This window comes from Schistocerca piceifrons, chromosome 3, assembly GCF_021461385.2.
Source record: "Schistocerca piceifrons isolate TAMUIC-IGC-003096 chromosome 3, iqSchPice1.1, whole genome shotgun sequence".
Classification (NCBI taxonomy): Eukaryota; Metazoa; Arthropoda; class Insecta; order Orthoptera; family Acrididae; genus Schistocerca; species Schistocerca piceifrons.
The window spans coordinates 291,542,362-291,565,938 of record NC_060140.1 but is presented as its reverse complement, the minus strand read 5'-3'; the positions used below and the strand labels follow the sequence as shown (position 1 = coordinate 291,565,938).

Here is a 23,577-nt window from a genome sequence, read left to right as displayed (position 1 = left end):
CTGGGAAATTCCGGACTTTTCAGTGGATCAATATTCCCCCAGCTCGATTTACCTCTAGGGTTAGGGAAAGGAAAAGTACAAAAAAAGGTTGAAATTCACTCGATGAGTTCGTTGTATTTGTTGGAATAGTGTTCTCGACTTATCAGATTCACAAATGCTGAACTAAATTTCTTATCACAAGCAAGACGAACAAACAATTTGTGGAACAGCCTTCTCGACTTAAACAGCTCAGTGCTGTCAGACTTGCAGTTTGCCAAACAATTCTCTCCATAGAGAGCTAAAAATAATTTATTTTTTTTTACGGGGTCCCAAATAATTTCGTTAAAAGTTAATGGTTGCTGAGTGTAATTTTATCCAAATAAAATAATTAAATCACTAGAATCAGTTACGTTATTAAAAATATTCATTATGGTTCTGGGTTGTGGGCATCAAACGTAGTCAGCTCTCGAAACAATCTAGGCACTGCACTGCACTTCAGTCAGTCAGTTCATTTACGAGATAAATGAACTAAATTTCCGTTGCGGGGTTTGCACCTGCCGCCAACAAGAAGCTAAGACATTCCGTAGCGTTATCAGGAGTGTAGCGCTCAGAGGGACAGATAGTTTATGTGTAAAAATAAAGATGACTCACTTTACAAGCTAACAGCCTTCTCTAATTAAATCCACGCAAGTGATTTAGTCTCTTAATACATATGAAAGGCTGTCAACTGCAAGCACGAGTAACATTCATGTGCAGTAGTGGAGAGGAACGCGTTGATCAAATGTCTTACCGTTGTGATGCTGGTAGTTTATCTGGTCTCGTTGGGCGCCGCAGCGGTGTCTCCATATATCGGTTTCCGGTTTCGCGTATACCTTGCTTTATATTCTCATATAAAACATCAAACATGTAGACTTAAAGTTAAATGAAGCACTACTCCACCATTTTCACCTTTAGCAGCGTATATTCTGTTACAAACAGCACCCACAACATACAGTTTTGACCACGAATTACATAGAAAGATCAAAATCCATGGAGTCTCTGACAAACTCATGAAATAATTATTTCCTTCTCAGATCATCAAATTTTAGTGCTTTACAACGAATTAACGGGTGCAAATATGAGTAAATAAACATAAATATCAATAAACAGATTTAAATATTAATCCTAGAACACTAAAGGGGAAACATGTTACATTGTTACTAAAGCATCGTAAATTTTACTACTACATGCTTTTTTCAAAGGAAATCCTAATTTATAGTTCATGCACAAGCTAATTACACTTACAATGTGTCCATGGTATGTCACATACAAAATAAGTACAAAATGTTCTGTCTCACACCCTATATTGACAATACCAGATTGGCGGGAACCGCGAATTGGTATCGGCTGGAATCGTAAATTTTATCAGAGTTTAGTAATCTAGGATTAAATCACGTGCGCGAGTGAATGCTGTTATTTACGCCATTATGTTAACTCATAATGTAACCCTCATAGACGAAGTACAAGACGTTAGGTTTGTAATTAATAAAGAGAAAACGATGTACATACAACTAAAAAAGGCAGGAGATTGGAAGGGTGACAAGCGCAATGGAGGATATGAAGCTAAAGATGTTGAGTTTATTAAAGTACCTGGGAACTGTAGTAAACTGGAATGAAAGTGTGGAGCATAAACTTCGAGTAAGGATAAAAGCTGCCGAGAGATACACGTATATCTCACAGAAAATGTACAGTAGTAAGTTGCTGTCAGGGAAAAGAAAATAATTAAGAGTGTGTGTAACAGTGATCTGGCGCGTACTGTTATATACCTCAGATAATTGGACAACGAGTCAGAGAAAAATTGGAAACTGATGATATTTGAAAATAGTCGAATTTCGCATCAGTAGAAAAAGTTGCGAATTACGTGTCGAGTTAGAACAAAGATTCCGGACGCGTGGATTGTCGCAGATCCAGTAGAAATTAGTCGGGCAGCTACAGTGCCAGGACAAAATGCGAGTTGTTGTAAGCGACAAAAAGGTTGTTAGAACAAGTCTAGATGTGCAAAGCCTACTAAGACGACTAAAAGGTAGATGGTAATATGGGGCAATGAAGGACATAGATCTTCTGCAGAACAACATGCCATGTAGGTTAGAGGTAAATGATGAAGGCTGAAGAGATCAATCTGAATGTGTGGCAAGTACTTATTAGCAGGTTAGTGATATTGGCTTACGGAAATGCGCAGAAAAAAGGCTTATGATGCAGTAGTAAAGTATATTGAAAAGATTCTCACATTTTTCCGCTATGTTAGCTTTTTTGGTTGAGTAATTGTAAGATGCCGTTGTGCGGTACTATGAAACAGGTAATTACGGGCAACAGGGCAAAAGCCATGACAAAAATTACCCAACGAGACAGGAAACAAAGCCAAGCAAGCGTAACGAAAGTATGAGCTTTTAGCGTGTTTGATCTCTTAGGAGGTTAAATGTGGCCGCGTCGTCCGGTAATACGATGAATATCTTGATTCTTCCTGCTGCATTTCCTCGACTAGACTCCATGACGTTCTCGTTTGAAATATCAGTTAAATATGTAAACTGCACCCAGCTGCATACTTACGATAGCATTAAAATATTGAAACCATTCCTTACTGCAGGTCGGAGTGGCCGAGCGGTTCTAGGCGCTTCAGTCTGGAACCGCGCGACCGCTACGGTCGCAGGTTCGAATCCTGCCTCGGGCATGGATGTGTGTGATGTCCTTCTGTTAGTTAGGTTTAAGTAGTTCTAAGTTCTAGGGGACTGATGACCTCAGCTGTTCAGTCCCATAGTGCTCAGAGCCATTTTTGAACCATTCCTTACTCAAGACACAATGAGTGTTAGTGTGTTTCGGCAGGTATAAGTTACTGACTAGGGAAGTGGATGCTCGGAATAACATCTCCTTTTGCTGTAAGCTTTCAGAAAAGAAACAGCAAATGCAGCTGCGCAGATACTTTCTACGTAGCTGTCCGTGGTACAAAGATCTAACTTACCAAATAAAATATAGCGGCTGTCGAATTTAAAAGCAGATGGCTGGCGATGTATGGACCGCAGCAAGAAAACCCTGAAAATAAAGCATATTTGTTAGTTCTATTCTAAATATGCAACTGCTGAAAATAACACTTTCTTTAAAAGTATTTTGTTCAGAAAAAAATACATCAAAGCAGTTACAGGTTTTTATAGCAATTGTAATGGCTGCAAATCGTGAAAATTAGCAGACATAAGATACTTTGAAAAGGACATGTTATGGCCTGGCACCTGGGATCAAGTATCTCGTACTCATGCGTATACAGTGAGCATCTACGGAATGTGACTGCAGGTCGGCGAAACCACGAGAAGGCGAAAGGTCATTAACGTCCATACTTCAATGTAGAAGGTAGGTTTCGACGGCTCGCGTAGCCTGTAAAGCAGGATGGGCGGCGATCTACGGGAGATCTGATGAGTGTACAATGACGTTGCATGCACGCGTGTTTCGGAGCACACCGTCCAGTGCACGTTGTTGAAAATGCGGCTTCGCCGCAGACTTCCCTCCAGTGTTGACGCAGCGTCATCGTCAGTTACCAACTAACCAGGCTATCGGCCAGTAATCGTTAGCGCAGGTTCTATCCGGGTCGGGCTCAGCTTGTCCGGCACGTTAGTGCGCTGCTCGAACGATACTTGCGTGGAACATCGGGCCTCAGACGGTAATTTTCGTTATCGTTGGATTTCCTTCAGTCAGTTGATATTATGCAATTTTCATTATGAATGAAAACACACGCAACACTGGTGTAATGTTCTACAATATTTATTATTTCACAAACCGGTTTTCGGCTGTTAAGCGATCACTAGGTACAAAGATAAATATGTGGTGCAGTAACATTTTGTAGGACCAAAGATTTTAAATTAGTTCATCTGCAGTGTATCTCCATCTCCAGAGATAAGATTTTAACGTTAGATTTAGGAATAAAGCGAGAGGAATTATTTCAGTCTAAATGCGATGTAAGATTATTTTACTAAGATGAAACACGGAACATTAACTAATGAACTATATACTAATTAAAACATTGTTCACAGAATAAAATAAATTGAACAGTAAACTTCTGTGACATGTTCCAAAGGTGTGTGTGAGCAAAATGATCTTGCCTTTAATAGATCCTAAATTACAGACAGATGCAATTTCTTTACTATGTTGTATAAAGGCCAAGAAGATTGCATGTGACGTATAAAACATTACGAAGAAAGGTGAAAACGAATTTTACTGCTACGGTATATCTAGAAGCCATGTTATAGTGTGTGGCGGATAGGATTTAATGTGTCCGTATCATCCTACCTCATTATTATGCCATTCAGAAATGATATACGTGAAAGGCTACCGCTGCGCCTCCACATAAGCTTTAGTTTATCTTATCATATTGGTAATTACGCAAGATGCGAGAGAAAATATCATTTTTAGTCTGTTTTCAATGTACTCTGTTGGAAGTTTGATTAAAGTTTCGCGCGGTACCAATTCCGAGCCGTGCTGGTCACGTTGTTCAGGGTCGAGCAGTCTGGTAGGGTTCTTTTCATCATCTAACTTGTTAGGCGACACCCACCACCTCAGAGGCAACGATCACACATACTCAGAACATTGACACAATGATCTGTGAAGGAAATTGTCGTGGGGCTTCAGGTGTCGCGTAACTGACTTTTTCATTTTTTTCTTTTTTTTTCTTTTTTAAATTCGTGGTAAGGTCTTATGGACCAAACTGCTGAGGTCATCGGTCCCTAAGACTGCACACTACTTAATCTAACGCAAAGTAACTTAAGCTATTGACAAAACACACACCCATGCCCGCTGGAGGACTCGATCCTCCGACGGGGGAGCCACGCGGACCGTGACAAGGTCCGTCAGACCGCACGGTCACCCCGCGCGGCGCATAACTGTTGGCACCATTTTCATAGATCCATATCATTGATGAAAAGTTCCTATAAATGCGAGATCAGTCACCTACAGTTAAAGAAACAGACGGTATGATTTCGATTGTCTAATTGGGCTGTGGATTCGATTTTTATGCGCAATATTTCGACAACTACCTGATCGTTTTGGTACGACGAGTTATGATGTAGCCTATAAACACACGAAAGATAAAGACTCGTGCTAAGAAGACGGCTGTATCCTGTTTCAGCCCCTTAGGGTTGGAATTTAGAAAAGTCCCGTCTTAAACGACGCTTACAGTATCAGGTCCACACCTTCCCTAAAGTTTGCAGTTTGGGCTGGGCGATGTTGAGTCAGTCAGGACAGTGCCTTTTATTTATACAGATAATAGGTAGCTTCATTAATAAGACTTTTTGAAATATTCATTTTAAGACTGATTATTTATTTTGTAGATAGTATTATATGTTGTATGTAGGTAAATTCTGATTGGCTGCTACGTTCTATTTATTAACTTCCATTTGGCGAACAAATCTGTTTGTTAATGGTTATAGTGCGTTATTTTTTAAATTGAAAGACTTATTTTTGCATGGCCTGGAATCTCATCTGTAGAGTTTTCTCTCCTATCCAATAAGTGAACGAGAAGAAATTTTCCTACCGTGACACACAAACATGTGGGACACACTAACCGTGGTTTTGCGAAAGTTCACATCTGCAAACAACAAATTTCTCCCGATTCTTCGCTAGATCGGGAGACGATTTTCTTACTTAGGCTGTTTGAAAGCTATGTCGATTTCCCCACTGGATTTCTCCTCCATAGGCTGTGGCTCCTAACGTGGGCTCTAAAGCAGTGAATTCTGTAGGGCATTTCGGAAATCTACTACGATGTTACAGTAAAGCCTCAATACTTGGGATGCCACGTCATTTATTAATTCAAACAAAAATGAGTAAAATGTGTTTTCACAATCGTCGTTCTCTGAGTGTCAACCTCAAATAATTAACCACAGTAACTTTCACCGTGTCTGGTTATAGCCTTTCGAGTACCATGATGTTCACAAAACCATACACGGTATCTGTTCCCATGTTCCTTCCATTCTAATCGTCGCACTAGTTAGCATAAAAATTAGTTATTTTCTTAAGTGAGAATTGGCGCTCGAGATTTGTGTTGACAATCTTCATGGCAGTACTCGACTGGCTACAAATGTTTCCTGAGGCAAATTTAAACTTTCAGCTCACTTTTAATTAATTGAAATAACCTCTCGTATAGCTGACATGTTGTCTGCAAGAAAGTTTGTCTTAGACTGGGCTGTCCAACTCTTTCCCGCCTGCCCGAGCAAGGCGCATTTTTGTGATTGGTCAATTAAGTCAGCCAAGCACTTCCAACATTACATTAATTCTCTTATTAATCTTTGCACTCAATTTGGAAAAGCTGAAATTGTAGTTACATGTACGTCCGTGTGGATAAAATCCTCAGCATTGTCAGAATAGTTTGTTAAGCCTTTAGACATTAAATATTAATACAACAGGCTAATCATATTGGGCGGGAAGAGGGGAAGGAGAGAGGGTGGGTGGGTGGAAGGAAATGGACGTAGGAATTGGAAGTGAGAAGGCGGCCAGAGACACACACACACACACACACACTCTCTCTCTCTCTCTCTCTCTCTCTCTCTCTCTCTCTCTGTGTGTGTGTGTGTGTGTGTGTGTGTGAGAGAGAGAGAGAGAGAGAGAGAGGGAGGGAGAGGGGGGGGAGGGAAGGCGGATATGCACAAGGAGGGAGGGGGGGAGAGGAGTTTGAGATTAGGACGCATATCCAACTCCCATATACACTCCTGGAAATGGAAAAAAGAACACATTGACACCGGTGTGTCAGACCCACCATACTTGCTCCGGACACTGCGAGAGGGCTGTACAAGCAATGATCACACGCACGGCACAGCGGACACACCAGGAACCGCGGTGTTGGCCGTCGAATGGCGCTAGCTGCGCAGCATTTGTGCACCGCCGCCGTCACTGTCAGCCAGTTTGCCGTGGCATACGGAGCTCCGTCGCAGTCTTTAACACTGGTAGCATGCCGCGACAGCGTGGACGTGAACCGTATGTGCAGTTGACGGACTTTGAGCGAGGGCGTATAGTGGGCATGCGGGAGGCCGGGTGGACGTACCGCCGAATTGCTCAACACGTGGGGCGTGAGGTCTCCACAGTACATCGATGTTGTCGCCAGTGGTCGGCGGAAGGTGCACGTGCCCGTCGACCTGGGACCGGACCGCAGCGACGCACGGATGCACGCCAAGACCGTAGGATCCTACGCAGTGCCGTAGGGGACCGCACCGCCACTTCCCAGCAAATTAGGGACACTGTTGCTCCTGGGGTATCGGCGAGGACCATTCGCAACCGTCTCCATGAAGCTGGGCTATGGTCCCGCACACCGTTAGGCCGTCTTCCGCTCACGCCCCAACATCGTGCAGCCCGCCTCCAGTGGTGTCGCGACAGGCGTGAATGGAGGGACGAATGGAGACGTGTCGTCTTCAGCGATGAGAGTCGCTTCTGCCTTGGTGCCAATGATGGTCGTATGCGTGTTTGGCGCCGTGCAGGTGAGCGCCACAATCAGGACTGCATACGACCGAGGCACACAGGGCCAACACCCGGCATCATGGTGCGGGGAGCGATCTCCTACACTGGCCGTACACCACTGGTGATCGTCGAGGGGACACTGAATAGTGCACGGTACATCCAAACCGTCATCGAACCCATCGTTCTACCATTCCTAGACCGGCAAGGGAACTTGCTGTTCCAACAGGACAATGCACGTCCGCATGTATCCCGTGCCACCCAACGTGCTCTAGAAGGTGTAAGTCAACTACCCTGGCCAGCAAGATCTCCGGATCTGTCCCCCATTGAGCATGTTTGGGACTGGATGAAGCGTCGTCTCACGCGGTCTGCACGTCCAGCACGAACGCTGGTCCAACTGAGGCGCCAGGTGGAAATGGCATGGCAAGCCGTTCCACAGGACTACATCCAGCATCTCTACGGTCGTCTCCATGGGAGAATAGCAGCCTGCATTGCTGCGAAAGGTGGATGTACACTGTACTAGTGCCGACATTGTGCATGCTCTGTTGCCTGTGTCTATGTGCCTGTGGTTCTGTCAGTGTGATCATGTGATGTATCTGACTCCAGGAATGTGTCAATAAAGTTTCCCCTTCCTGGGACAATGAATTCACGGTGTTCTTATTTCAATTTCCAGGAGTGTATATTAGAAACGTGCCCTTTCTCTTTTCTTTATTTTCCGTTTAATAAGACTTAGCCACGGCCACGCTTGACTGGGAGGGGGGAGGGGGATGATGATGATGATGGATGATGATGATGATGATGATGATGATGATGATCTTTCGACTTTCCTCCTGTTACTTGTGACTCGCTACCTACAGGCTTGCATAGCTTCAGCAGTGTAAGCAATTAGATACGATGTAATAAATTACGGCCCACAGCTTTGTTATAAAAAAAAAACTAGTTATTCATAACGACGTCTATAAATTGTTTCAAATACCTTGATTTGAATTACACTTTTTTGCGTCATCAGTAAAATTTTATACAATTAACAACACACCTTGATTGCTGCGTTATAGGCTTTTAATTAAAAATTGCTCTAAAATGCTGCTGTTACTGGTTAGTTTTCACAAAATTTCCCGTTGTAGGTTCCATACCACAGGTTCAGCCTATGGATCCATAGATCCTGAACACGCCCTTGGTCAGTTGATGTCTACTGGGAAAAAGCTTGTTACTACATTCCACGCGGACTGACACTAGCAGTAAAGCGATAGTTGGTCCTCTGAGGCTTCGTTTGGCCTTTTAGAGAGCTCTGCAGGCAGTAACGCTTTCTGAAGATCCTCTTTCCGCGCAGCCGCCTGAACCCGCACGGCCGGCTGTCGTCGCGCTGTCGTTCTTTTATTGATGGCAGGTGCCGGCGGGCCGGGGACCTCGTTAATAGATTCTGCCCTCGCTGGACGTGGGTGCCGCGCCGCGATACCATCTGTACATAAAGCGACGGCCGCTGTTAATGGATTCCCATGCTCGGCGCCCTCCTCCCGAGGAAAACAGTGCCGCCCCCGGGCCGGCGTTGATGCGTGGTAACTCCCACGCGCAGCCGTTTCTCCGTTTCACGATTTCCTGTTTGCGATCTGCTAACGCGTCTGTCGCCGGCGCCCGCCGCTGCACGCGGAGGGGACTCGCCTGGCTAAAAGAATACTCTGACGGCACATGACTGACTCGCCAAGTAAACAGATAGTGGCAGCCACTTACGTCGATATCGGAAGAGAATTTTTCTTTGTGTATTGTTTTCGAGAGTTTGCCTGCGTGTATATGCGTAAATTAAATTCTCAGACACACATGTGCGACGTAAACAGAGGCGTCATTCATGTTCAACCACGAACATATTACGTAAATGTAAATATTCGATATAAGTGTTGATCTATAACAAATGTTGCGAAATAAAACCTCTAATATGATATTGGAAATGAATTGTGAATTTTATTTCGAAAGACTTACTTTGAAGAATGTATTAACCCAACCAACTGAAACAAGAGGATTTAATCTGAGAGACTGAGATTTTTTGCCTACAGGAAATATCACAATGTGTAAGATTTTGAAAACTACTACTTACGAAAAACGAAAATTTGTGTTAAACGACGTGATCTTTGTGAAGTCAGAATATTTTTACCGGGAGTTACAGTGGAAGATTACGTCGTAGTAGCCTAAAATATCAGAATCTTGGTCGGTTATCTGTAGAGCATTTCTTGTGGCTTGCGTGGAGGTTAAACATAAATATATTATTGCTGCTGAACCTCTCGGTTTTGTTATGTTTTACCCGACTTTTTAAAAGGATTGCGATTACACCTCTTTTGTATCACACGGATAGGCAGTCCCATGACGTTCTCTCGAAATAAGTCGCCAATTTTTCTTGCGTACTTGGGGGCAGTGCTTCTACAAAATAACTCGTGCTTCCCATCAGTCGCCCTATAACGTATTGCATAGCCCTGTTAACGACTTTTGGATACCCCTTTACATAACCTCATTCGTCCCTCGCCTTGCAGTGCGAAGGGAGGACACGATGACGACTAGTTGCGTTGTCGAGAGATTCAATGAGAGACATAAAAAGGGCAGCATTACCGGGACGACGTCATCAACGGTGTCGGGAAGACATCAAAACTTAATTATATCTGAAGGTGTCCCAACTGGCTTTTGCAGGTGGTGCCCTAATTACGTTCAGAGATTCTAATTGTTGACCACGACTTGTAACTACTAGAGAAAACTGCCGTAGACTACCGCAGATTATCATAAGTAAGCGTAAACTACTATAGTTTCCTTAGTAACCTTGGTTAGTTAAGATCGTAACCGCATTACCAGCGGGTTAGGTGCGTTGCATACCTGTGGGGCGTTACCTCATTCCGATCTCATCGCTTGAGTATGCGGTCACTGTCTTACTATGTTCTGCTAGAAATCGGAACTGGTGTACAGTCTAGAAACTAAATGAGGATATGCAAAGGACTTCGTAATCTATGAAACATTTTTGTTCTACATGGTTATCCTCCTGTCCGTTGCTAAAGAATAAACAATATTTACAGCGAAACTGAAATCATCAATGTTTAATTCACGTTTTATTCGAGGATTATTGATTTGTAACTTGAAACAGATGTCTGTTGTGGTAAAAATAGAAAAAAAATACAGATTTATCATATAGCAGTAGAACACAATTTCCTCAAAATATCTAAAAAATGTGATACAAAATATATCATTATTTTTAATACTTCGTCGAGCTTATATAGAACATGTTCCTATTATTCATTAACAGCTTTCGGACTTTAAGAATCTTTTGCATTTATTGTGATGAACTTCCTAAATGTACAAAATAACAATAAGAAGTATATTTATATATTTATGTTTGTACATAGAAACTGTACTTGCGTCACAAGTAATTGCTTTGGTTACATAAAAGCACAGAGCTTACGTGGTCAACAAATTTTTATAACTTAAAAAATACAATTTATATTTTTTAGAGATATAAAATACACAACGGACTAACAGAGGACGATGTACGGTTCTAATTATGTGTAAAACAAACACACAAACGAAGAGAGAAAAAACGAAAATTTCTCTGATTTCCTGTCGCACATCCATTTTTTTCTTTTCCTGCCAATTCTGCCAGTACTACCGGCAATCCTACTACGTCGTTTATGTACTGTACCAGGGCTACCGGACGGCGGTTTTGGTACAGCGCAGCTCTACTAACTGCGATCCGAATTTTCCACGTCTGTGAAGAACCGCTCTGCCCCTGGATTTCACAGTTGTCGGATGTGACGAACTTCTGTGCAGGAATTCCTGGTCTTGAACTTTCACTTCATTGGAAGTAGTTTATCCTGAAAGCTAATCAAACGGCATTCCCCGTTTCTCTGAGGGGTCTACTTAGAGCTGTTCTGTTTTACTCTTGCAGAAATGTCTGACGAAAGCATGGGCGGAGAGGGCGGCGATGCGCCGCAGATGGAGGACAAGAAGTTCTTCGTGGACCGCGCCAAATCGGGGCGCGCCACGTGCCGCAAGTGTAAGCAGAAGCTGGAGGCGGGCGGTCTGCGCATCGCCAAGGCCGGCCACAACCCGTTCGGGCCGGGCCTCATGAAGCTGTGGCACCACGTGCCCTGCATGTTCGAGGTGTTCGCCAAGCAGCGCGCCTCCACCGCCCGCATCAACTCGCCCGACGACGTCGCCGGCTGGAGCGACCTCGACGAGGACGACCGCAACCACATCCTGTCTTTCCTGCCAGGTTAGTCACTGTCCGCCCTCTTCCACTATCATCTCCCCCCCCCCTCCCCCCGGGGGCATGTCACACCTCCACCCTCTTCACATATACACAAACCAGTGACTCACTTGTTAATTTTTCACGCGCTACTGATATTCGTTATGTGGTCATACACTCAAGAACAATAGAATTACTCACTTCTCTTGAGTAGAATGTGGCACCCCGTTTCGTCGTGATGGCGGCACTGACACAATGTCACCGTATTGATTACAAGAGAGACTGAAAGCATTTGGGCGACATCATAATGACCCCACCCCCTCTCCCAACACACATACACCAACAGAAACCGATGCACATGATTGGACAGAATGATAGTACACTCCGCAACAAAATTAAAGGATCACTTTTTCGAAACCCCGTAATTTTTTCCCACTGCGATGCATAAGCTCGAAATTCGGCTAAAGATGCCTACAACCTTGGTCTGTAATGGTGCAAGAGAGTGTCGCCCCGCAATTTCACCCTCGGGCTCGGCGGCGCTTCAAACAGCAAAGTGTCAACACATGCGAAAAAAAGCCACAGCTCAGAAGTTCGTGTGTGCTGACAGGTTGGTTAATGATGTCATAAAGGCAGAAAAATTCAGTAAATTTATCCTTAACGCTGCCGTTGACGTGTCGCTCTATGGGAGGGATGTCACACTCCTTATCCACATTTCACCCCTTCTTTTAACTCCTCTGCGATGGAAGTCAGAACCGCAACGCCCAGCGTTGAAATCACACGGTTTTCTTATGTGCGGCGAAGGAAAATATTTCAGACACACCGCCCTCAGAAACGATTCGAGAACGCCAAAGGGGGTGACATAAAGGGCGTGACTGAAACCATTCCTTCCTTTGGGTCATTGATTCCCACACATTTTGTTGTGGAAAATGGAATTTCGTTGTAACCCTACTGTATGGACATTGCGCTGGTGGCACCGAAGATGTAGTCGAACGTGGTGATCTTAGAGGGACACTCTGCCATTTTATTCACGCATCATGTGTCAATGCCAAACTTTTTCGTCATCAGGCCACAACTCGGCGCCCAAAAGGAGGGATGAAAAGCACAAAATCACTTTTCTGCTTCGGCTCACGTAAAATTTGGTCGAATGATTTTCAACCGTCCCTAGTGGCTCCACCCTGTATGGCACAGAAATACTTTTTGCTGCATTCCAATGCGGGGAGATAAAGTTCAGTGTGGTTGCAGCCCTGCGGTGTCTTCAGAGTGTGGTAGAAACGTTCAGGTGGTGGCAACAGTGGCCAAATTTCTCAAGAACGTGGACCCGTTGCTCACTGCACCGCGAACTGTCGTTTTAGAGCGCAAAATGTATGGGAATCAACGTGTCGAGCGAAGGGGTGGTTTCGTTGACTGCATTTACGCAACCCTCTAAGACATTTCGTATCGAATCTGAGCGGTGGTGTCTCCGAAATGTTTTCCTCAGCCACCTATACGAAAACCGCAAGGTTTGAACCCTGGGTGTCACAGTTATGACCTTCATCGAATAGGCGTCAAGGAAGGGATGAAATGAGGGTAAGAGGGGATAATATGAGGGTAAGAGTGGGTGTGAGGACCTTCCCATCGTATGGCGCGTCCACGGTGGCACTGGGCAGAATTGTGGCAAAATTTCCAGGCAACGTAACATTATTAACCCACCAGACAAAAAATGGTTCAAATGGCTCTGAGCATTATGGGACTCAACTTCTGAGGTCATCAGTCCTCTAGAACTTAGAACTACTTAAACCTAACTAACCTAAGGACATCACACACATCCATGCCCGAGGCAAGATTCGAACCTGCGACTGTAGCGGTCGCGCGGTTCCAGATTGTTGCGCCTACAACCGCTCGGCCTCAGCGACCGGCCCCCACCTGACAGATCACATGAACTTCTGTGCTCTGGCCTTTTTTTTTCGCATGTGTCGACATCTTGCTGTCTGAAGCGTCGCCGCCGAGGCGGAGAGTGATGTCGTAGGGCGCCAGTCTTTCGCACCATTATAGAGTAAGGTTGCGGCCACTTTCGAGCGAAATTTCAAATTTATGCATCGCGGTGGAAGACAATTACGTGATTTCAAAAAAAGTGATCCTTCGATTCTGTTACCCAGTGGACATTACTGCGTGACTCGACACTGAGCGACGATGACAGACGTTTCAGAGGCACCATTTCATGCCATCCGTCGACAGCCTTTTCTAAATCCACGAGTACGGAACATGCATGTTCATCTGCGTTCTTTATTTGCGAGAAATAGGAATTTGCTAGAAATAGGAGCTGCGTTTCACAGTAAGCTGTTTCTTACATAATTTTCGAGAAAATTTTTTATTCCCATAGGACGGTCATCGTGTTCGAACTCAGAATATATTTTAGTATCATACAACAGACTGAATTTACTGATGCGCTGGGGTATTTTGTTGGAAAACTCCACGAAACATACCTTTCTACACTGAGAGATAATGCCCCTTTTCCAGTGACCTTATGTTGATAGGACACTAATTATCTCTTGTTGTTATTCACTGACCAAATCTGGGTGGTGGATTAACAACCTGCTACATAGTTTTCCACCGTTTTCATTACCTTCGGTCACATTGTCCTCCTGAATTTTCTCCTTGCTGCACTTGTTGAAACCATTGTTTGTTTAAATGTTGATTAACGTATTGTTGGAAAATGACTTTATCACGTTTAAATTACTGTGAAAGTGGCGGATTATTGGCAGCTCTTGGGGGAACCTGTCTGTGTAGATAGTACACAACGGTGTAGCAATACGGAGCGCGATCAGTGTAGTGCCGAATACCTGCAGGTGGTTATGAATCAGCCGTCATTTTGTGGACACGAAAAGGGGCCTTATCTTGCACTTCTCAGTAGAAGGTTCTGAAACACACACTTTCAACTGCCACGAGGTAGCTGGAACCACATAGTAATATTGTCGCCATATTTACCAAAACGAATTTTGCTACGTACCAAAGGGGACAGCAGATGTGAACATGTGGCTGCTAATAAACTGAGGGAAGATCAAATACGCCATGTCAGTATGAAACAAGACAAGATTCCAATGTTCGCCGATGGTATGGTAAGTTGTCTTCACATCTCCTATTGGAGGTGGGATGCTCTTCTCTGCTTCAGACTTCAGAAGGACCTACAGTTGAATGTGGACTTGGTATATTTTTTTTTCTTCAAGTGCAGAACACTACCTAGATGCAAGAAGCATAACAGAAAATATCCTAACGTTGATTGAGAACTGAACCCTGATATTTGGATATGCAACCTGACATCCACTTAGTCACAGTCACAAATAGTTTTTCAAATCAGTGGAGACATTGTGATACCTGGACGCTTGGTTTGCCACACACATTCAGACTGACTTGGATTTAAAGACGGCTCTATAGAGAGAACAGACTTTTTTCCCATTTGGAAAGTACACTGAGATTCCGAGCCCAGGGTAACTCAAAGTTTGCAGTATTACCATTTTCTTTAGGATGTATGAGAAAAGTGATTTTTTATCTACCAAAGTCATTATTTTTGTGATACAACGGTATTGTCGCCTTCAAAGTGGTTCCCTGTGACAGCTATACACGAATGGAGTCGTTGTTCGCAGTCTTGGTAGCAGCGCTGAAAGGCTTCAACTGGTAGGATCTTTAACATGTCGGTCACATTTTTTTAATGTCCTCCAGAGTCCTAAAATAGCGACCAAAAGAAATTCTTCAGTTTCAGGAAATAAAAAAGTTGCGAGGACTCAGATCAGGAACAACAGGAATGTCTCTTCAGGTCAAAAATTCCGTGATGGAAATGGCCGTGTGACATGAGGCGTTGTCATGATGCAGCATCCACTTGTCTGTACTGTCCGGTCTCTCTCGAGTAGGTTCGAATCCTGCCTTGGGCATGGATGTGTGTGATGTCCTTAGGTTAGTTAAGTTTAAGTAGTTCTAAGTTCTAGGGGACTGATGACCTCAGATGTTAAGTCCCATAGTGCTCAGAGCTATTTGAACAATTTTTTTACATCATTTGGTTCACAGTTTGCCCTGGAGGAACACATTCGACTTTTTCGTAGGTTTTGAAGTTGAATTTCTCCCAGAGCAAGGCTCATCTTCAGCGTGTTCTCGGCCTTCCGAAAATTGTCGGTGAAAAACTTGTGCTCCTGATCAGAAAAGATCCGCATAGACCTGTTTAAATTTTTCGAAAGTCACATTCGCCTTCAAAGTAGTTTTAACACAATACTTGATGGCATAACGTTGGTCTAAATTCCGCTGTTCCATTTTCGTAACGTACAACAAAAACACAACTTCATCCATGGCGATCCCAAAAATCACATGATGGCAGTGCGGAGCTGAAATTTGGACTGAAGAATGTGAACACACAGGTCTACACAAGTGGGACGACACAGCGTTGCAGATAGCTCGCAATGTTGTCATTCTTATTACTTTACACACCCATTGTATATACTCTATGACTTCGAAACAGTGATTGCTAGAGGAAGATGGTTAAAAAGAAACTTGACATTTTTCAAAAGCGGAGTAATGATGAGTGTATGTAGACCCTTTAAAGGCAGAACGAGGTGGGGCCAATGTACGAACAAAGAAGCATATGTGATATTATGGATGGTTATCCGAATGAAAACATCATAAGAAGGAAACTGATAAGTCTGTCTGAGCGTGTGGTGAGGCTCCTGAAGGAGTAATTTGCAGAGTTGTGCTATAGGAAAAATCAGAGAAAAGTGCATGTAGTGGACCAAGACTGCGTTGTTGAGGTGAGATGGAAAATGTCTTACCCTTCTGCATACCTCAAGGAGACTGGAAAACAGTCGAAGGAGAGGAAAGCAACGCATTTAGGTTCCTCACGGTCTAATAGCCAGAGATCACTGGATGATAACAGTGAACACGTAGTTATGTCCTTCATCAAATAAGCATTCAAGAAAGTTTCACATCAAGAAAGTCCCACACTGACGAATTCAGCAGCACTGGCATACCACTTCATTCTTCTTTAGAATGTACAGTTACAAGAGTGTTCAGATTCCATTTTAATGTTTAATCGGGTAATGCAATGCTGACAACTTCATCTACAACTCCATTAAGTGGGTTTAATAAAAAAAATCGGTTCACTTTATCGTAGATCGAATGGAAGCTACTAGCTGAGATGCACAGTTTCTAGCTTAACAGTGCTACCAGTCATCCTCGACGGACATAACAGGATTTGGGGTAGACATCATTAAAACAAAGGCGTTTCTCGTTGCGGCGGGATCTTCTCGCGAAATTTCAATCAAAACTTCCTCCTCCAAATGCGAAAATATTTTGTTGACGCTGACCTATATAGGGAGAAACGGTCATTACAATAAGGCAAATCAGAACTCACACGGAAAGATATGGGTGTTCGTTCTTTCCGCGCGCTTTTTGAGACTGGAATAAAAGAAAATTATTGTGAAGGTGGCTCGATAAACCCCTCTGCCAGGCACTTGAGTGTGATTGCAGAGTATCTATGTAGATGTAGGCCAGTGAGTGTCCGCTTCTCTTTGAGTTACTAATACGTTTTTAGAGCAAAAAAAAAATGAAATGGGGTAGTTAAATAAACTTTAATGAAATATGCGAGGTCAAAAACTGATGTCAGTGTATGCGGGACGACGCTAGCGCAATATTTGGAAATAAACATGAGCCACGTTTTCCATGATTGCCCTGAATCACTTCAGGCGAACCTCAAGTTGGCTCCTTTGAAAAGACAATGGCCAATTTCTTGGCCCTTTCTGGGCCAGCCTTCGTTAATCCAAAGTGGCAAAAGCCAAGCATAAAGAAATAACCTTAAAGACCAACCAGCGTGAGTTGTTAGCTGCATCTCCATGCATACTGTGCAAACCACTGTGACATATATGGCTCAGGGTACTTAGCGTGGTTCGACATGTTAGGGCCCATTCCCATTCCAGTCACGCATAGAACTCCGGAAGAATGATTGCTTAAATGGCTCTATGCTCACTGTAATTAGTCTAATTTTGCTCACACGATCCTTAAGAGAGCGATACGTAGTGGGATGAGGAATCTCTCTACACTCTGAAATTGTTACTGGTTCTTAAAATTCTGTAGGTAGAATTTCGTGAAATGGTTGGTGTCGGTCTTCAAAGTGTGCCAATTCAAGTTTCTCAACGTTTCCGTGATGGTCTCCAGTGACGGAATAAAAAGCCTGTGACCGTTTTCGCCGTTATTTTAAATTTGCATAGACATACATACTGGGTAAGCCGCCATATGGTGCGTGGTGACGGGTACTCTGTACCACAACTAGTCGTTTCCTTTCCCCTTCCACTCGCAAATCTAGCGAGGGAAAACGACTGTTTACATGTATCCATATCAGCCTAATCTGTCTGATGATATCTTCGTGCTCCTAATGCGAAATACACGTTGGCGGCAGTAGAATAGTTCTGTAGTCAGCCACAAATACCGGTCCTCTAAATTTTCTCGGTATTTCTCCTCGAAAAGAACGTCGCCTTCCCTCCAGCGATTCCCATTTGAGTTCCCGAAGTATTTCCGTGATAGTTGCGTGTTGTTTGAACCTACCAGTAACAAACATGACAGCCTGCGTCTGAATTGCTTTGATGTCTTCATTTACTTCGACCTGGCGCGTATCCCATACACTCAGAGTACTCAACAGTTACTCGGACTAGTGTTCTATATGCGGTCTTCGTTGCAGATGAACCACACTTTCCTAAAATTCTCTCAGTAAACCGAAGTCGGCCATTCGCCTTCCTTATTACAATTCTTATATGTTCATTTCATATTGCTTTGCAACGTTACGCCTAGGTATTTAATCGAGGTGATTGTCAGGCAGCACACTACTAATGCTGTACTCTGACTCCTTTGTATTCGTTCAATATCTCTTGTTAGCCTATTTGGTATGGGGGTCCATAACTTGTGAACAGTGTTTAAAGACAAATCTCACAATGGATTTGAAAGCGATCTGTTTTTTAGACAGACTTCATTTTCCTAGTATGCTGACAAAGAACCGAAATCTGTCATCGGTCTTGCCTACGACTGAGCCTATGAATCGTTCCATTTAATATCCATACAGATTGTTGCACCTAGGTATTTTTACGAATCAGTTGAGTCCAATGGTGACTCATTCTTACTGTAGTCATAGCATATTTCTGTTCTGCGTTTTGTAAAGCCCACAGTTTTACATTTCTCAGCATTTAAAACAAGTTTCCATCCTTGCATCAGTTTGAAATCTTTTTAAGATCTTACCTGATATTTATGCAGCTTTTTTTTAGATAGTATTTCATTATAGGTAACTAAATCATCTGTGAAAAGCCTGAGGTTAGTATTGATGCTACCTGCCACGTCGTTCGTTAATTGACAATAAGAAAAACATGGGTCGCAACACACTTCCCTGTCGATGCCTCTCCATCCGCGATAACATGCTGCATCCTCCCATCCAATCAGTCACAAATTTTGTCTTATACCCCGAATCAGTGCTAGCTGACATGCAGCTGGCGATTCTGTTCGTGATCCCTCACCATGTTTGAGCCTAGAATATCACTGCACACTGTTCTGCGTTCTGTGAACAGCAGACGCTGGTTATATCTCGCCACCTTACTTAGCTTGTGTGGCAATTCTACAGCAGGTCGTGTTGCTTTTGGTAGTCGTGCAGTTCCTTCACATATGTCCGACTGAACCCTTTGTACCACGTCCGTCTGGACAGCGTTTTCCCTCGCAGCAGCGAATCAATAGTCACGAGCTGACGTTCCGGCAATTAGGAAAGCCAACGCGTCGTGGAATGACTCCTCTGCCGTCCGAAATTACCTCTAGGGATTACTTGCTAATGGGTATGGGGCTGATTCTTAATTGTAAACGGCACCATTTTTTATTCCGGTTTTATTTCTGTTCCTCTTTCCCACCATCAGTTGTTGCTCTCTCTCTGAGTTTACTTTCTGGTTGATAGACGCGCTCGTCTGGTACGACTGTGCGTGTTTCATTCATCGCGCGCAGATTCCTGGAACCGTGGAGGCTGCCGCTATGTAAAGTCCAACGTTCATCCACCTTCAAGTAAATATTTAATATGTAAATTTGTTGTTCATATAGGTATTAAAGGAATTCACGCAGTGCTACCAATTTTGAAAACAGTTTTCATTGTCGTGATGTAGTTCACTACTGGTGAGGGAGGGGCAGATGGAAATATTGCGCGGTCCATCTTCATTCGAATTACGAATGAAATCGTGCTTGCACCTGAAACTAGACAAAGTATTGGATTGCAATAAATAGAAAAAGGGAGGAAGGTTGTAATTCAGCTTACTCTGAAACTTACTTAGAGAGCGGAGTAATACGAAGATATCCTAAAGCTTATAGTAGGGGGTTAAATGCGGTCAATAGATTAATGGTGGGATGTGCTAAAGCGAATCATTGATACACTAGTATAGTCAGGTACCAGCCTGTTTCGTATCAGAAACCTATTTGAAGTATGCTTTGCAAATTATTGATACACTTCGTGAGACCGTGGGCCCTGAATGCAGTCAGATATTAGCTAGTACCCCTTAACTCCAACCCCACACCACCAACATTAGCGCCTAACTGAACTTTAAATAAAAAAGAATTTTCTGTGCACACTTTCATTTTTAAAATGACGGAAGATAAATGATGTTTAGTTTTTGTAGCTGTTTCATTAAACCCTTAAGCAATGAGTGAAAGAGACAGTAATTAGTACTGCTTATTTCTAACAACCTTCTTTATGGACTGATAAAGTAATTCTCGGTGGATCGTGACCGCTGCCTACTGTTCCTTCTCAGATGGGAGAGGTAAGTATCCACACTGAGACTAGATGCTTATTACAAAACACGCTTCCCCCTACAGCACTCATCTCACTAGCAGCACTTGATTCGTCCACACTCTGCACCCACATTTAAAATAAACCATGTTAAGATGTGTGCACTACATTTGGACCTGCTCTTTGTAAATTACTTGATTATTGGACTCCTTACTTCTGAACTGGCAGAAATTGGAAGACTCCAGGTTGCCAGTGGTTTGTGTCTGATCACTGCGAATAATAATCAAAATACTCTGTACCCCACAGCATTGTAGTAGCCATCACGTAGTTACTGCTATGGTGTGCTGTCTGCCAGTTCGTTTATTGTTGCAAAGTGAATAATGGAGAATTTTCTGGTCTACTGCTGGAACTACCTAAAAATCTGAGAAGACATTTTTATGAGAGATTAAAGCATATGTCATGTATATGCCACAATTCTACTATCGTCGATGCATGGTACAAATCATGAGTGTAGTCGGTGGCCTGTGTAAGGGAAATGTTGTTCATGAATTCAGTCATTCCACAAGATCCATCACATTGTGTAACGTGTTAACGCTAGAATTTGGGAAAAAAGAGTAATTATTGGTAACGTGAGTAATCGGTATTACGGTCTAACGAAATAGTGGTAATAATAGTGATATTTGAAAGAAAATGTGGTTTCGTTACCAAAATACACTTGAACCCTTTTGTTTTTACCCCCCAGAAAATTACATTTTGCCTCTCGGGAGGTAATTACCCTGTTTGGTAATCACAGGTTTACTGCAACCGCTGCGTCAGAATTTTTGAGGACGAATGCTGTGCATTCCTTTTATCACTCGCAAGGTGTTACTTTCCAGCAAGGGAACAAAAAACCATATGATGCTCAGAATCGCAGTCTTTCCAGCAGTGCATGCACACTTGACGAGGCCAAAATGTGGACATGCTATTTTATTGCGGGGCATCTGCCCTGCAATTCTCCAATAGCAAAAACCATTATATTCACATTATCCAGATCCTTGCCACTAGCTGCGTTTTAATCACTTCAAGATGACCGTCAGTATTGCCTGTGCTCACTTACATTGTTTCAAGCTATTGTTTAGTTCTTGCCAAATAAAACATTTATTAAAAGTCTTTTGATTCGTTAATCTTCAGATATCTGTCGTGTACAAATGCAGAGTTCGACAGATAACTGAGCTTGATGGATGACAGAACACAAACTCATCTTAAAATAATTTTTTATTTCGCTTTAGTCGTTTGAACTGTGTTACTTCCCTTGTTACTGAAACTGCCATTTTTGGTAGGGTGTCAAGTTGTTGAGGTATGTCAGTTTTTTACTACTTTGTGCGCATTATTCGTGTAAAGCTGAAAATATCTCTGGAACAAATAGGTACTAAATATGTTGCCTTAGTTGTGTTGCTGATAGTAAGAAGAAACTTCCTGTGAAATGATCACGGTGACAGCTGACAAGAAGTTTAACGTCGAGGCTGGTTTAAGCGGCGCTTAATATGCCTCCTACGAAGGGTTCATCACTAACGGACGCGACGGGAAATGGAAAGTGTCTCCGGCAACGTGCTTGTAATCGCTCCATGCCGAAAATAGCCTACTCGTTTGTTAGCAGTGCGCTGTCTGCTCTTGTAATTCTAATGTCCAGCTAGTGTTTGCATTACAAAAATGCGACAGCTGTCCGCTGTTCGTCTTAAGATGTAGCTTGTAAATTGTAACGTTTTTTTCGTCGGTTTGTCACCTCATGTGAACCATTTGTTGGTTCGCCGCCATCTTCTGTATGGTGACAGTAATGTTAACTCCAGAGGCGACGAGGAATAACCTGGTAGGCGTACGTGCATGGAGCCGTTGTTACAGTAACTGCCTACACTAAGCTACACAGCGTTGGTTTCCGAACTACCGGTACGTAGTTAGGACTCCCGGTATCTGACAATACAGTATCCGTACTTCCGTGGAAATATTGTTATTTCGTAGATAAAACAGACTGGATTCCAGTAATCTTACCCCTGTGGCATTAACTTCCCTTGACAGAGAGGAGCGTAGTCGAACTTAGGGCACACCGTTCATTCTTATTTTCGTGGTAATGCCTGACAGTTTTGTGGAGAGAGAAATACTATGGAAATAGGTACGAGTATTTGGTAGTTACCATTTCGGTTGCCTAAACGACTACTGCCGACCCCAAGGAAGTCAGGGTTAGATATTTCCTGACTATTTTAAATTCTTATCTAGACAGTCAACAAATTGTACTTGAGTGGGAAAAAAGTTGCTAAAAAATTGAACCGGTGTGGTCTTATCAATACCGTGTTTTATGTCTACTTGCAGATTATTAATAATTTTTGTACTAGACTACAGAGACCCTTTTGAAATTCTAATAGTAAAACAGGTTACTTTTTTTTCCACCGTGTGCAAATTCTAGGGGTCGATGGCTGAGAGGATACGGCACAAAAAAGGTCTAATGAACTTATTTACGGAAATGCATGGTTTCCACGCTAGAAACCACTTATTGAATCATACATTGTTACAGAGACTGTGGTCTAATACGCGCTGTACCATGCAGCCACAGTTAAAGTATCTGCTGAAAATGGTTTCCATGTGCCTCAACGCATACGTGTACGCGTCATAGCATGTTCTGTCTCACACTTCCTCATCGGCCAGGCTGCATCCGAACAGTGCCAAAGGCAGCATGAATACGCTACTCCAGTATCTCCACATCTGGAATGGGCTCTGCAAACACATACTTTTGAGATGGTCCCATAACCAGAAATCTCACGGGTTCTGATTCAGTGAACAAGCAGGCCATGCAACTGGACGCCCTCGTCCGATCCATCGACCAGGGAACATAGACTGAGATGCGTCCGGACGTTACCGGCGAAGTTGACTGGAGCACCAACATGTAGCAGTCACAACTCTTCGATAATCAATGGCACTTCTTCGAGTAGGGGAGGCAAATCACTCGCAAGAAATGCCGATAGTTCCGGCCTGTTTGGCGACATGGAAGGAAGACTTTGCCCAAAATACGGTCGCCAATTATCCCGGCCCACACATTCCGGCTGTAACGATGCTGATGATTCGCTGTCCCCATACTACGGGGGTTCTGCATACTATAGATGACTGTTACGAAAGTTGAAGATACCACTCCGCG

General features: G+C 43.3%; 1 protein-coding gene across 6 annotated transcripts in view; it reads left to right on the top strand.

Annotated features, from left to right (window-relative positions):
• The window catches only part of LOC124788188 (DNA ligase 3), a 637,556-nt gene that overhangs the window by 248,292 nt on the left and 365,687 nt on the right, over positions 1 to 23,577 (top strand). For all 6 annotated transcript variants that reach the window (XM_047255354.1, XM_047255349.1, XM_047255352.1 and 3 more), the window contains one exon: positions 11,357 to 11,683. In XM_047255354.1, the coding sequence (XP_047111310.1) occupies positions 11,359 to 11,683 (325 nt within the window). In that variant the 5' untranslated portion in view covers positions 11,357 to 11,358. The remainder of the gene's footprint in view (positions 1 to 11,356; positions 11,684 to 23,577) is intronic.